At 38.7% G+C, this 15,711-nt stretch overlaps 1 protein-coding gene across 2 annotated transcripts in view; it reads right to left on the bottom strand.

The window, feature by feature from the left end:
* mr (anaphase promoting complex subunit morula) overlaps positions 1-15,711 on the bottom strand; it is a 51,008-nt gene that overhangs the window by 5,417 nt on the left and 29,880 nt on the right. Inside the window, exons 11-15 of one of the 2 annotated variants that reach the window (XM_070100177.1) lie at positions 15,001-15,172; positions 12,434-12,719; positions 11,514-11,690; positions 1,126-1,308; positions 530-670 (exon numbers count right to left, since the gene is read on the bottom strand). In XM_070100177.1, the coding sequence (XP_069956278.1) occupies positions 530-670; positions 1,126-1,308; positions 11,514-11,690; positions 12,434-12,719; positions 15,001-15,172 (959 nt within the window). Of the gene's footprint in view, positions 1-449; positions 671-1,125; positions 1,309-11,513; positions 11,691-12,433; positions 12,720-15,000; positions 15,173-15,711 lie in introns of those variants that run through there. The other variant, XM_070100178.1, reaches the window with a different exon arrangement.

Raw genomic sequence — 15,711 nt, 5'->3', positions numbered from 1 at the left:
TTCCCGGGCCATGGGCACAACACACAAGCCTGTGTACCCACCACGACTTAACAATAAAGTAAGAAGCCTCCGAAGACGTATCATTTACTCCCCGCTGTCAAACCTACCAAATAATCCTTGTTCAACGTGTGTGTGTGTGTGTGTGTGCGTGTGCGCGCGCGCAATATTTTAGAGTGGAATATGAGGTGTTGTTAGTGTATGGCAATATCTTGGATGGGATTCCAGGAAACTATACAGTCGAACTAGAATTTTGGAATCTGGAAGTGGTGTCTGCACTCTTAGTGTTGGATGAGTATGATGAAGTTCAGTGAATCTTCATTGGACTGTGGCATGTGTGCTCTTTAAAGGAAGCTAGGGAACAACCGATGATGAATATGTTTTCTTATTTTATATCTACTTGTTTTAGCTGGAAATGGCAGATGGTAAAAATAAAGAATTGATCACACACATTAAACATTCAAAAAATATTTTTTTAATTCTTAGGTAACTTATACAGGCCATTAGTAAAAATAAGATGGTGTTGACGGACTTTGCGATCAAGAAAGGCTCGAAGTTCTTGAGGACTACATTCAACAGATCCCTGAACAAACATTTTCAGCATAGCATGTATACGTTCAAGGGGAAGGGAGTCTAGGTTCGTCAACATTCCAACAATGTACGTCCAGAACACCTGCAAAATTTTTTTTAATTATTGATAAATGATTCAATACACAAGTCCAAGTATAAAATGTCAGAATGTACAATATGGACATTGAAAAGTAATTTTTGCCCCCTTAACTAATAAGTATTAGTAATTCAGATACTTTAAACATGGAGAACTTCTATTTTATAAGGCTATTCCACAGTGGAGGTTTATCTGTGGGTGAAAAGTTATAAAATAAAGGTTCTTCTTGCTTGAATTGTCCTTGAATTATTACTTGTCAGTCTACATCAGTCTACCAAAATAGGGCTTCAAACAATCATTTTCAAATATGATAATTATTCTTAAATTTACAACTAGTAGTCTTCATGTAATAAGTAAGTACTGGAAAATGTACACATAGCTCACATTAAACTATAACTGCAGTAGTCAATTTATACAATTTCCCATGTAATCTCTTAGCTAAAACCTTATGAATTCCTTACCTGAAGTTCCTCTTCTCTTTGATCTTGTGCTGAAGCCATAACACTCTCAGCTTCATCCTCCTCTATTGCTGGAGGAGCTATATCAGGCTGAGATACACCTGCTGTTGCAACATGACCTTTGTCACCAAGTTCTTCTCCTTCAACAAGTACAAATACATCTGATTCAACTTCTTGTAACACACCCTGAAAAATGTGTCAGTTATAAAGCTTATCTAGAAGCAAAAAATGCCAGATGATTAAAACAACCAATCTGTTCAATACGTGAAGCATATATACATATATTAAAAAACACTCGGTATGTTTACAAACAATAACTATTTAGAGGATACACTGTTTTGTCACAGGAGTGAAATGAAAGTGTGTTTAAATAGTTATGCAATCTGGTAAGACTGCTTGTCTCATGAACAAACAAGATGATATAAAAATCTTACAAACTTCTACTTATATTCAGTATACAGTTATATTTATTTCCTTGTGTTTCTTAATACAGTTCTCATTTCTGTACTATTTCCTTTCCAATTTATGCAACTTGGTCCAAGATTCCCAGAAACATTACTAAATAACAAACATAATCAGTATAGCATATCCATGAAGTCCTAGTATATCCATGAAGTGTACATTTCATAATTCTTGAACCCAAAAATAGTAAGAATTGATAATGATTTTGCACCGATACATCAAGGTGTTACAAAGAAGTAATCCAGATTAAGAAATGTGTGTAAAATAAAAACAAATAAGAGGCCAAGGTATGATCATAATGTACAGTGAATGTTTCCTAAAGCTTGTCAACCATTGAAATTTTAGAAAAATTAAAACTTTTTTCATATATCGCTAACCTAATATACTGGTACTATTTCTGCTCCAGTTTTTTAACACTGTCTTCAAAAAATATCATTATTTTGCTCAAAGCAATGTACATATAGGAGTGAATTTTTTTCTATATCAATACTCTTTTTTAAAAAACAGCAAGCGTGCGTGAGCGTGTTAGATAGGAGTGAATGGAGACGAATGGTACTTGGGACCTGACGATCTGTTGGAGTGTGAGCAGGGTAATATTTAGTGAAGGGATTCAGGGAAACCGGTTATTTTCATATAGTCGGACTTGAGTCCTGGAAATGGGAAGTACAATGCCTGCACTCTAAAGGAGGGGTTCAGGATATTAGCAGTTTGGAGGAATATGTTGTGTATCTTTATATGTATATGCTTCTAAACTGTTGTGTTCTGAGCACCTCTGCAAAAACAGTGATTATGTGTGAGTGAGGTGAAAGTGTTGAATGATGGTGAAAGTATTTTCTTTTTGGGGATTTTCTTTCTTTTTGGGTCACCCTGCCTCGGTGGGAGACGGCCAACTTGTTTGGGATATTGGCAGTTTGGAGGGATATGTTGTGTATCTTTATACGTATATGCTTCTAAACTGTTGTATTCTGAGCACCTCTGCAAAAGCAGTGATAATGTGTGAGTGTGGCGAAAGTGTTGAATGATGATGAAAGTATTTTCTTTTTGGGTATTTTCTTTCTTTTTTGGGTCACCCTGCCTCGGTGGGAGACGGCCGACTTGTTGAAAAAAAAAAAAAACATGGAATAATGCAATTGGCCTAAAATGGGAGTCAAAGTCGGCAAAATCGCCGATTCGTAAATATCGCTGACACATCAAAATTTGCGAGAGCATAATTTCGTCAATTTTCCATCAAATTTCGTACTTTTTGTTTTATTACCTTCACAGCTTAGCGCTTCTTTTTGATTATAATAATAATAATTACCTTCACAAAAAGAATCTACCATTTCATAAGAAAAAATAAAAAAATTTTTTTTTTTTAAATTCTTGGACACTGGGGCACCACTTCAGATTTGGGCCTTGGACCCTGAAGGGGTTAACTCCACACCTTCTCCTAATTTCCACACTCCGAATTTTCTGCATAATATTTACACCACACATTGCCCTTAGACAGGACATCTCCACTGCCTCCAACCGTCTCCTCGCTGCTGCATTTACCACCCAATCTTCACATCCATATAAGAGTGTTGGTACTACTATACTTTCATACATTCCCTTCTTTGCCTCCATAGATAACGTTTTTTGACTCCACATATACCTCAACGCACTACTCACCTTTTTTCCCTCATCAATTCTATGATTAACCTCATCCTTCTTAAATCCATCCGCCGACACGTCAACTCCCAAGTATCTGAAAACATTCACTTCTTCCATGCTCCTCCTCCCCAATTTGATATCCAATTTTTCTTTATCTAAATCATTTGATACTCTCATCACCTTACTCTTTTCTATGTTCACTTTCAACTTTCTACCTTTACACACATTCTCAAACTCATCCACTAACCTTTGCAATTTTTCTTTAGAATCTCCCATAAGCACAGTATCATCAGCAAAAAGTAACTGTGTCAATTCCCATTTTGAATTTGATTCCCCATAATTTAATCCCACCCCTCTCCCGAACACCCTAGCATTTACTTCTTTTACAACCCCATCTATAAATATATTAAACAACCATGGTGACATTACACATCCCTGTCTAAGACCTACTTTTACTGGGAAGTATTCTCCCTCTCTTCTACACACCCTAACCTGAGCCTCACTATCCTCATAAAAGCTCTTTACAGCATTTAGTAACTTACCACCTATTCAATATACTTGCAACATCTGCCACATTGCTCCTCTATCCACTCTATCATATGCCTTTTCTAAATCCATAAATGCAATAAAAACTTCCCTACCTTTATCTAAATACTGTTCACATATATGCTTCAATGTAAACAGTTGATCTACACATCCCCTACCCACTCTGAAGCCTCCCTGCTCATCCACAATCCTACATTCTGTCTTACCTCTAATTCTTTCAATTATAACCCTACCGTATACTTTTCCTGGTATACTGAGTAAACTTATTCCTCTATAATTTTTGCAATCTCTTTTGTCCCCTTTCTCTTTATATAAAGGGACTATACATGCTCTCTGCCAATCCCTAGGTACCTTCCCCTCTTTCATACATTTATTAAACAAAAGTACCAACCACTCCAACACTATATCCCCCCCTGCTTTTAACATTTCTGTCATGATCCCATCAGTTCCAGCTGCTTTACCCCTTTCATTCTACGTAATGCCTCACGTACCTCCACCACACTTACATTCTGCTCTTCTTCACTCCTAAAAGATGGTATACCTCCCTGGCCAGTGCATGAAATTACCGCCTCCCTTTCTTCCTCAACATTTAAAAGTTCCTCAAAATATTCTCGCCATCTACCTAATATCTCCCTCTCCCCATCTACTAACTCCCCTACTCTGTTTTTAACTGACAAATCCATACTTTCCCTAGGCTTTCTTAACTTGTTTAACTCACTCCAAAATTTTTTTCTTATTTTCATTAAAATTTCTTGACAGTGCCTCTCCCACTCTTTCATCTGCTCTCCTTTTGCACTCTCTCACCACTCTCTTCACCTTTCTTTTACTCTCCATATACTCTGCTCTACTTATAACACTTCTGCTTTGTAAAAACCCCTCGTAAGCTACCTTTTTCTCTTTTATCACACCCTTTACTTCATCATTCCACCAGTCATTCCTCTTTCCTCCTTCCCCCACCCTCCTATAACCACAAACTTCTGCCCCACATTCTAATACTGCATTTTTAAAACTATTCCAACCCTCTTCAACCCCCCCACTACGATCCTTTGCACTAGCCCACCTTTCTGCCAATAGTCGCTTATATCCCATCCGAACTTCCTCCTCCCTTAGTTTATACACTTTCACCTCCCTCCTACTTGTTGTTGCCACCTTCCTCTTTTCCCATCTACCTCTTACTCTAACTGTAGCTAAAACTAAATAATTATCCGATATATCAGTTGTCTACACTTTCACCTCCCTCCTACTTGTTGTTGCCACCTTCCTCTTTTCCCATCTACCTCTTACTCTAACTGTAGCTAAAACTAAATAATTATCCGATATATCAGTTGTCCCTCTATAAACATGTACATCCTGGAGCCTACCCATCAACTTTTTATCCACCAATACATAATCTAATAAACCACTTTCATTACGTGCTACATCTTACCTTGTATATTTATTTATCCTGTTTTTCATAAAATATGTATTACTTATTACCAAATCTCTTTCTACACATAGCTCAATTAAAGGCTCCCCATTTACATTTACCCCTGGCACCCCAAATTTACCTACTATTCCCTCCATAACATTTTTACCCACTTTAGCATTGAAATCCCCAACCACCATTACTCTCACACTTGATTCAAAACTCCCCACGCATTCACTCAACATTTCCCAAAATCTCTCTCTCTCCTCTACACTTCTCTCTTCTCCAGGTGCATACATGCTTATTATAACCCACTTTTCACATCCAATCTTTATTTTACTCCACATAATCCTTGAATACATTTACAGTCCCTCTTTTCCTGCCATAGCTTATCCTTCAACATTATTGCTACTCCTTCTTTAGCTCTAACTCTATTTGAAACACCTGACCTAATCCCATTTATTCCTCTCCATTGAAACTCTCCCACCCCCTTCAGCTTTGTTTCACTTAAAGCCAGGACATCCAGCTTCTTCTCATTCATAACATCCACAATCATCTCTTTCTTATCATTTGCACAACATCCACGCACATTCAGACTTCCCACTTTGACAATTTTCTTCTTATTCTTTTTAGTAATCTTTACAGGAAAAGGGGTTACTAGCCCATTGTTCCTGGCATTTTAGTTGACTTTTACAACACGCATGGCTTACGGAGGAAAGATTCTTATTCCACTTCCCCATGGATATAAAAGGAAAAGAAATAAGACCAAGAACTATTAAGATAAAATCAAAGAAAACTCAGATGAGTGTGTATAAATAAATCTTCTTTCTTCTTTCTTTCAACACACCGGCCGTATCCCACCGAGGCGGGCTGGCCCAAAAGGAAAAACGAAAGTTTCTCCTTTTACATTTAGTAATATATACAGGAGAAGAGGTTACTAGCCCCTTGCTCCCGGCATTTTAGTTGCCTCCTACAACACGCATGGCTTACGGAGGAAGAATTCTGTTCCACTTCCCCATGGAGGTAAGAGAAAATAAACAGCAAGAACAAGAACTAGTAAGAAAATATTAGAAAACCCAGAGGGGTGTGCATATATATGCTTGTACATGTATGTGTAGTGTGACCTAAGTGTAAGTAGAAAGTAGCAAGACATACCTGAAATCTTGCATATTTATGAGACAGACAAAAGACATCAGCAATCCTACCATCACGTAAAACAATCACAGGTTATCGTTTTACACTCACTTGGCAGGACGGTAGTACCTCCCTGGGTGGTTGCTGTCTACCAACCTACTACCTATATATATACATGTATATATATAATATCTTTCTTTCTTTCAACACACCGGCCGTATCCCACTGAGGCAGGGTGGCCCAAAAGGAGAAACGAAAGTTTCTCCTTGTACATTTAGTAATATATACAGGAGAAGGGGTCACTAGCCCCTTGCTCCCGGCATTTTAGTCGCCTCTTACAACACGCATGGCTTACGGAGGAAGAATTCTGTTCCACTTCCCCATGGAGATAAGAGGAAATAAACAAGAACTAGAAAGAAAATAGCAGAAAACCCAGAAGGGTGTGCATATATATATGATTGTACATGTATGTGTAGTGTGACCTAAGTGTAAGTAGAAAGTAGCAAGACGTACCTGAAATCTTGCATATTTATGAGACAGAGAAAAGACATCAGCAATCCTACCATCACGTAAAACAATCACAGGTTTTCGTTTTACACTCACTTGACAGGACGGTAGTACCTCCCTGGGTGGTTGCTGTCTACCAACCTACTACCTATATATATATACATGTATATATATAGAATGTATATATATAGAATGTGTGTAAAGGTAGAAAGTTGAAAGTGAACATAGAAAAGAGTAAGGTGATGAGGGTATCAAATGATTTAGATAAAGAAAAATTGGATATCAAATTGGGGAGGAGTATGGAAGAAGTGAACGTTTTCAGATACTTGGGAGTTGACGTGTCGGCAGATGGATTTATGAAGGATGAGGTTAATCATAGAATTGATGAGGGAAAAAAGGTGAGTGGTGCTTTGAGGTATATGTGGAGTCAAAAATCGTTATCTATGGAGGCAAAGAAGGGAATGTATGAAAGTATAGTACTACCAACACTCTTATATGGATGTGAAGCTTGGGTGGTAAATGCAGCAGCGAGGAGACGGTTGGCGGCAGTGGAGATGTCCTGTCTAAGGGCAATGTGTGGTGTAAATATTATGCAGAAAATTCGGAGTGTGGAAATTAGGAGAAGGTGTGGAGTTAATAAAAGCATTAGTCAGAGGGCAGAAGAGGGGTTGTTGAGGTGGTTTGGTCATTTAGAGAGAATGGATCAAAGTAGAATGACATGGAAAACATATAAATCTATAGGGGAAGGAAGGAGGGGTAGGGGTCGTCCTCGAAAGGGTTGGAAAGAGGGGGTAAAGGAGGTTTTGTGGGCTAGGGGCTTGGACTTCCAGCAAGCGTGTATGAGCGTGTTAGATAGGAGTGAATGGAGGCGAATGATACTTGGGACCTGACGATCTGTTGGAGTGTGAGCAGGGTAATATTTAGTGAAGGGATTCAGGGAAACCGGTTATGTTCATATAGTCGGACTTGAGTCCTGGAAATGGGAAGTACAATGCCTGCACTTTAAAGGAGGGGTTTGGGATATTGGCAGTTTGGAGGGATATGTTGTGTATCTTTATACGTATATGCTTCTAAGCTGTTGTATTCTGAGCACCTCTGCAAAAGCAGTGATAATGTGTGAGTGTGGTGAAAGTGTTGAATGATGATGAAAGTATTTTCTTTTTGGGGATTTTCTTTCTTTTTTGGGTCACCCTGCCTTGGTGGGAGACGGCCGACTTGTTGAAAAAAAAAAAAAAAAGTATATATATAATATATATATATATTTTATTATTATTATCACACTGGCCGATTCCCACCAAGGCAGGGTGGCCCGAAAAAGAAAAACTTTCACCATCATTCACTCCATCACTGTCTTGCCAGAAGGGTGCTTTACACTACAGTTTTTAAACTGCAACATTAACACCCCTCCTTCAGAGTGCAGGCACTGTACTTCCCATCTCCAGGACTCAAGTCCGGCCTGCCGGTTTCCCTGAACCCCTTCATAAATGTTACTTTGCTCACACTCCAACAGCACGTCAAGTATTAAAAACCATTTGTCTCCATTCACTCCTATCAAACACGCTCATGCATACCTGCTGGAAGTCCAAGCCCCTCGCACACAAAACCTCCTTTACTCCCTCTCTCCAACCTTTCCTAGGCCGACCCCTACCCCGCCTTCCTTCCACTACAGACTGATACACTCTTGAAGTCATTCTGTTTCGCTCCATTCTCTCTACATGTCCGAACCACCTCAACAACCCTTCCTCAGCCCTCTGGACAACAGTTTTGGTAATCCCGCACCTCCTCCTAACTTCCAAACTACGAATTCTCTGCATTATATTCACACCACACATTGCCCTCAGACATGACATCTCCACTGCCTCCAGCCTTCTCCTCTCTGCAACATTCATCACCCATGCTTCACACCCATATAAGAGCGTTGGTATATATATATATATATGGTATATATATATATATATATATATATATATATATATATAATTATATATGTATATATATATATTTATATATATATATATATATATATTTTTTTTTTTTTTCCAACAAGTCGGCCGTCTCCCACCGAGGCAGGGTGACCCAAAAAAGAAAGAAAATCCCCAAAAAGAAAATACTTTCATCATCATTCAACACTTTCACCACACTCGCACATTATCACTGTTTTTGCAGAGGTGCTCAGAATACAACAGTCTAGAAGCATACACATATAAAGATACACAACATATCCCTCCAAACTGCCAATATCCCAAACCCCTCCTTTAAAGTGCAGGCATTGTACTTCCCATTTCCAGGACTCAAGTCCGACTATATGAAAATAACCGGTTTCCCTGAATCCCTTCACTAAATATTACCCTGCTCACACTCCAACAGATCGTCAGGTCCCAAGTACCATTCGTCTCCATTCACTCCTATCTAACACGCTCACGCACGCTTGCTGGAAGTCCAAGCCCCTTACCCACAAAACCTCCTTTACCCCCTCTCTCCAACCCTTTCGAGGACGACCCCTACCCCGCCTTCCTTCCCCTATAGATTTATATGCTTTCCATGTCATTCTACTGTGATCCATTCTCTCTAAATGACCAAACCACCTCAACAACCCCTCTTCTGCCCTCTGACTAATACTTTTATTAACTCCACACCTTCTCCTAATTTCCACACTCCGAATTTTCTGCATAATATTTACACCACACATTGCCCTTAAACAGGACATCTCCGCTGCCTCCAACCGTCTCCTCGCTGCTGCATTTACCACCCAAGCTTCACACCCATATAAGAGTGTTGGTACTACTATACTTTCATACATTCCCTTCATTCTTCATTCTTCTTCTATATATATATATATATATATATATATATAAATATATATATATATAAGTGAACAGTATTTAGATAAGGCTAAAGAGGTCTTTGTGGCATTTATGGATTTGGAAAAGGCGTATGACAGGGTGGATAGGGGGGCAATGTGGCAGATGTTGCAGGTGTATGGTGTAGGAGGTAGGTTACTGAAAGCAGTGAAGAGTTTTTATGAAGATGGTGAGGCTCAAGTTAGAGTATGTAGGAAAGAGGGAAATTATTTCCCAGTAAAAGTAGGCCTTAGACAAGGATGTGTGATGTCACCGTGGTTGTTTAATATATTTATAGATGGGGTTGTAAGAGAAGTAAATGCGAGGGTCTTGGCAAGAGGCGTGGAGTTAAAAGATAAAGAATCACACATAAAATGGGAGTTGTCACAGTTGCTCTTTGCTGATGACACTGTGCTCTTGGGAGATTCTGAAGAGAAGTTGCAGAGATTGGTGGATGAATTTGGTAGGGTGTGCAAAAGAAGAAAATTGAAAGTGAATACAGGAAAGAGTAAGGTTATGAGGATAACAAAAAGATTAGGTGATGAAAGATTGGATATCAGATTGGAGGGAGAGAGTATGGAGGAGGTAAATGTATTCAGATATTTGGGAGCGGACGTGTCAGCGGATGGGTCTATGAAAGATGAGGTGAATCATAGAATTGATGAGGGGAAAAGGGTGAGTGGTGCACTTAGGAGTCTGTGGAGACAAAAAACTTTGTCCTTGGAGGCAAAGAGGGGAATGTATGAGAGTATAGTTTTACCAACGCTCTTATATGGGTGTGAAGCATGGGTGATGAATGTTGCAGCGAGGAGAAGGCTGGAGGCAGTGGAGATGTCATGTCCGAGAGCAATGTGTGGTGTGAATATAATGCAGAGAATTCGTAGTTTGGAAGTTAGGAGGAGGTGCGGGATTACCAAAACTGTTGTCCAGAGGGCTGAGGAAGGGTTGTTGAGGTGGTTCAGACATGTGGAGAGAATGGAGCGAAACAGAATAACTTCAAGAGTGTATCAGTCTGTAGTGGAAGGAAGGCGGTGTAGGGGTTGGCCTAGGAAAGGTTGGAGGGAGGGGGTAAATTAGGGATTCAGGGAAACTATTTATTTTCATATAGTCGGACTTGAGTCCTGGAAATGGGAAGTAAAATGCCTGCACTTTAAAGGAGGGGTTTGGGATATTGGCAGTTTGGAGGGATATGTTGTGTATCTTTATATGTGTATGCTTCTAAACTGTGTATTCTGAGCACCTCTGCAAAAACAGTGATAATGTGTGAGTGTGGTGAAAGTGTTGAATAATGATGAAAGTATTTTCTTTTTGGGGATTTTCTTTCTTTTTTGGGTCACCCTGCCTCGGTGGGAGACGGCCGACTTGTTGAAAAAAAAAAAAATAATATATATATATTTTTTTTTTTTTTTTTCAACAAGTCGGTCGTCTCCCACCGAGGCAGGGTGACCCAAAAAAGAAAGAAAATCCCCAAAAAGAAAATACTTTCATCATCATTCAACACTTTCACCACACTCACACATTATCACTGCTTTTGCAGAGGTGCTCAGAATACAACAGTTTAGAAGCATATACGTATAAAGATACACAACATATCCCTCCAAACCGCCAATATCCCAAACCCCTCCTTTAAAGTGCAGGCATTGTACTTCCCATTTCCAGGACTCAAGTCCGACTATATGAAAATAACCGGTTTCCCTGAATCCCTTTACTAAATATTACCCTGCTCACACTCCAACAGATCGTCAGGTCCCAAGTATCATTCGTCTCCATTCACTCCTATCTAACACGCTCATGTACGCTTGCTGGAAGTCCAAGCCCCTCGCCCACAAAACCTCCTTTAAAAAATAAACATTATTGTCACCCACCTGTGTTTGCCAGTATGTAATCTTTCTCCTCAAAACAGTTTTGGGGACCTGTGTGACGGTGCTCAAATCATCTATGGACCAGCGAGCTCGTTCTTGAAAATGATATATGATGGTGGCTTGAGTTGGCGTAACCGTCAAATTTAGTGTACGGTTTTTCAAATCAATTTCTACTTGAACCTGTATTCAAGAGGGAGGTTCTTATTAATAATTATTTATTATTCAACCAACTTCAGAAAACACACATAACTATATTCAAATCCCTGAAATTATTGAACGTATAAGCCAATCACTTTTTTCTTGTGCATGTTATATCTTAACCATAACAAATGGTAATTCAAACCTTCGACATTCCCTAGAAGGTTGTAACAGGACCCATAGACACCATGCAAGAAATAAAATTTTTCTCTGATATTTTGAGTGAATGGCTCAGTTAAGAAAGAAAGTTCATGTAAATAAATAGCAGCAAAAATACGGAATAGTTTGCCAGAGGAAATTAAAGATAGCATTATATAATATTCAATAAATCTAATTCACTTTGCCTGAGCTCCTAGTAAATTATCCACTTGTATATCATTATACAATTTTATGAGATGTGTCTATGATAAGGTAAATCACAATATGGATACCTCTCTAAAAACAAAAACAAAATTTTTCAATTAATGCAAAAACTAGAATTTATAACAGTAGAGCTGTATAGCCCTTGTGGCTTAGTGCTTCTTTTTGATTATAATAATAATATAACAGTAGAGTGGGAGGGAAAGAAGTGAAGAAAAGGAGTGAGAAGGGGTGGAGGAGAATTGAGAGGGGAAGTGAAAGGGAAGAAAAGAGAGGAGAAAAGGAAAGGAGAATTTTTAAAAGGTGACATGAGGTAGTTACTCATCCCAAACATTATAGTTACCTGTCCTAGGTGTGGTAGTTACCTGTCCTAAGTGTGGTTTCCAGTTTAGTGTTCTGTTGCCCTTAAGGTCTTGGAATGCTTCAGTGTAAGTATCCAGCTCCTTCATTACTTCCTCTGGTAACTGGAGACGTTCTTCCTTAAATGAGGGCCAGAACTGTGCAGAAAGAATCATACATGATACAGGGAACATCTGCTTCTCTCTACGAGGATTTTCATCAGAATTAATGGAGCTGTTGATGCGCTTGGAGTCTGCAACGTCCTTTACCATTACCTCACATTTATGAAGCAGTGCAAGAGTCTCTCCAAATCTGCAATAGTAAAAAATGTATGGTACTATACCATGGTGATATATTTTTAATAATATATGGCTATAAAAAGATGGGCAGATATACTGAGTGTGTAAGGAAATGTGGTATGACTAAGCAACACACAAGAAATATCAATGAACAAGACTGAGCAGAAGCAGTTTGTTTGGCAGTGATAAATGGTTTATAATTTGTCAATCACAACACACAAGGATATTTCACATTTAGTCTTTGAAACAGATGTATTTAATGTTGCTACAAAGATGTGAAAAGCAGAGTGTAAAGACAAAGTTTATGAATTTAAAGGATCTGAGCACATAGAGTTGGATCTTATGGTAATGTGTAGAAATGTATATTCAAGTAAACAAATAATTCGATGTAAGTGTAGCCATAAAAAAAACATGAAAGTAATACATGGTAAATAGACACTTAATGCAGTGAAGTCTTTACTGGTACAACATTTCACCCACAAGTCGACTTTATTAAGTACACAGCACAAAAAAATTACAGCTTATATAGAGCATCCAGAGATGATGATCTAGTGTAAATAGTAGTAGTAGTTGTGCAGCACTGCATGCCTACTGGCTCATGCTGTTTCCTTTATTCCAAGATGCTTGCTGTGGGAATCACCTAGTGTGAACTTGGATACAGTAAGCCCTCATCTTTCAGGTCTCCAAGTACTGTGTTTTCACCACTTCATGATTCACATTTTGCAGGAGGGAAAGCTTGCACAACAGTGTTCCTTTAGTGCTGAATGGTTTCATTATTTTAAAATGGGCAGTTGGCAGTATAATATAAGGTTGAGTGGTGAGAGTCTCCCTGCTGACCATATGGTTGCAGAGAATTTTCCTGCTGAACTGGAGGAATTTATTTTTGAGCATGGCTATGAACCTGAACCAGAGTTTAATGCTGATGAGACATGATTATTCTGGAAGATGATGCCTTTTAGAACCAACATCAGCAAGCAAGAGAAAAGGGCACCTGGATTCAAGGTGGTGAAAGATCATTTAATCCTGCTTCTGTATGTTTATACAGTAGGTGAATTTAAGTGTAGGCCCATGCTTATTTATCACTCTTACTTATCATTCTTTGAAATGGAAAGACAAAAGCACTTTGCTTGTCATTTGGCAATCTAGCTCAACAACATGGATGACTGAATCCTTGCTTATTAACACTTTCAGAGTTAAGACCCCTGATCTAAAACTTGCCCTCAGGGAAAATACACTGCAAAGTAGCTGTTTTAAACTAAAAATGCAGAGTTTTTTTCTCATTATGCACTGTTGCATGATTTTTTTATATGGTGCACACTTACCACATAGATCCATTCTCTTATATTTAGGCTCAAATTTACTGCTCACAGCTTATCTGAGATCTGAGTTCATGGCGTAGTCCTATAGGACTGACCCTGGCTTCAAAGCCATAGTACAATGGGACTGACACAAAAGGGTTAGGTGGTATATGCAACATTTTATTCCAAAACTCCAATTTTACTTAAGGAGAATGAACCTCAATTTCAAGATTTTCCTCATTCTTTATAAATCCCAGTCATCCAGAACCCTTGCATGATCCATTGATATAATCACTGGATCGCCGTGTTATTAAGACACTGCAGTGCATTTACAGATCCAGAGGCTCCTTGCAGCAAAGGATGCTGACTCAGAGTCTGGAGTACCTGAGTTCTGGTGCAAATTCAACACTGCAAAGACAATAACCCAAATTTCATGGGGTAACATGCCCAAGTTTGCAATAAATGAAGACTGGGAAAAGTCATGGCCTAGTGTGGTAAATAATTTAATAGGTTTTCCCCTCAGTGAAAAGCTGGATCCAGGTAATATTTGACTCGGCAAGGAGACTGCCACGTGAAGGTTTTGAAGATATGGAACCAGAAAACATGAATGAACTTTTTTTAGAATATAATGAAGAAGAAAGATTTCTGGAGGAAATACTGGTGAAGCTCAATTTCTAGACAGAAGTGAATCAAGTAATATTATAACATACAAGAGTGCCTATGTACATGCAAAAACTATACCAAAGTTCTCCACATACTTGCAGCCATTTGTTGACACCATGGCACAACAAATGTTGACAATAATCAGTTGGCCACCCTACTGAAATTTCTCCTGTCACTCTTCCCAGCTTTCTGTGGATATTATTGCTTTGTTTCTAATTTATGCACATTTTTTTTTTATACTGTCCAGTAATACCTAGTAATAAAAAAAAGCTAAAAAAGAGTATAAAATTCACTCAGTAGAGTGGAAAAGAAAACAATAGCAATGATACATACCTGACCTTTAGATGCTCCAAATATCTGATCTCTCTTTCAGTATCATAACTAAACTGAGAGAGTATTCTGTCAGCCAGAATAGTACGGTACTCTGTGATGAAGACATCTTTACTCCCGTAAATATTCACCAACATGGAAATTATATCTGCTGTACGCTGTGATTTTGATTTCACTGTTTTAAAGAGAAGAGAGATCATAAATTAATTTATTTATAAATAGTGTGCTTTTTGCCTCAATGGAAGTCTCCTGCCAAGGAACACTCACCCAAAGGAGGAAATACAGTTACCACCATTCACTCAATTGATGTTTTGCCAGAAGTGTGCTGGCATTACAATCAGTTTACCCCACAACAGGGATATATGAGAATAATGCATAAAAAATATAAAGTGCACTGAAGAACTCTACTGTACTCACCTATTTGTGGTTGCAGGGGTTGAGTCACAGCTCCTGGCCCTGCCTCTTCAATGATTGCAACTAGGTCTTCTCTCTTCCTGCTCCATGAGCTTTATCAAACCTCATCTTAAAACTATATATAGTTCCCGCTTCCACTATGTCACTTTCTAGGCTATTCCACTGCCTGATAACTCTATGACTGAAGAAATACTTCCTAACATCCCTTTGACTCATCTGAGTCTTCAGCTTCCAATTGGGACCCCTTGTTTCTGTGTCCCATCTCTGGAACATCCTGTCTTTGTCCACCTTGTCTATTCC

This window comes from Cherax quadricarinatus, chromosome 71 (genome assembly GCF_038502225.1).
Source record: "Cherax quadricarinatus isolate ZL_2023a chromosome 71, ASM3850222v1, whole genome shotgun sequence".
NCBI lineage: Eukaryota > Metazoa > Arthropoda > Malacostraca > Decapoda > Parastacidae > Cherax > Cherax quadricarinatus.
Note: the sequence above shows the minus strand (reverse complement) of the source record. Positions and strands in the feature narration are given on the sequence as shown.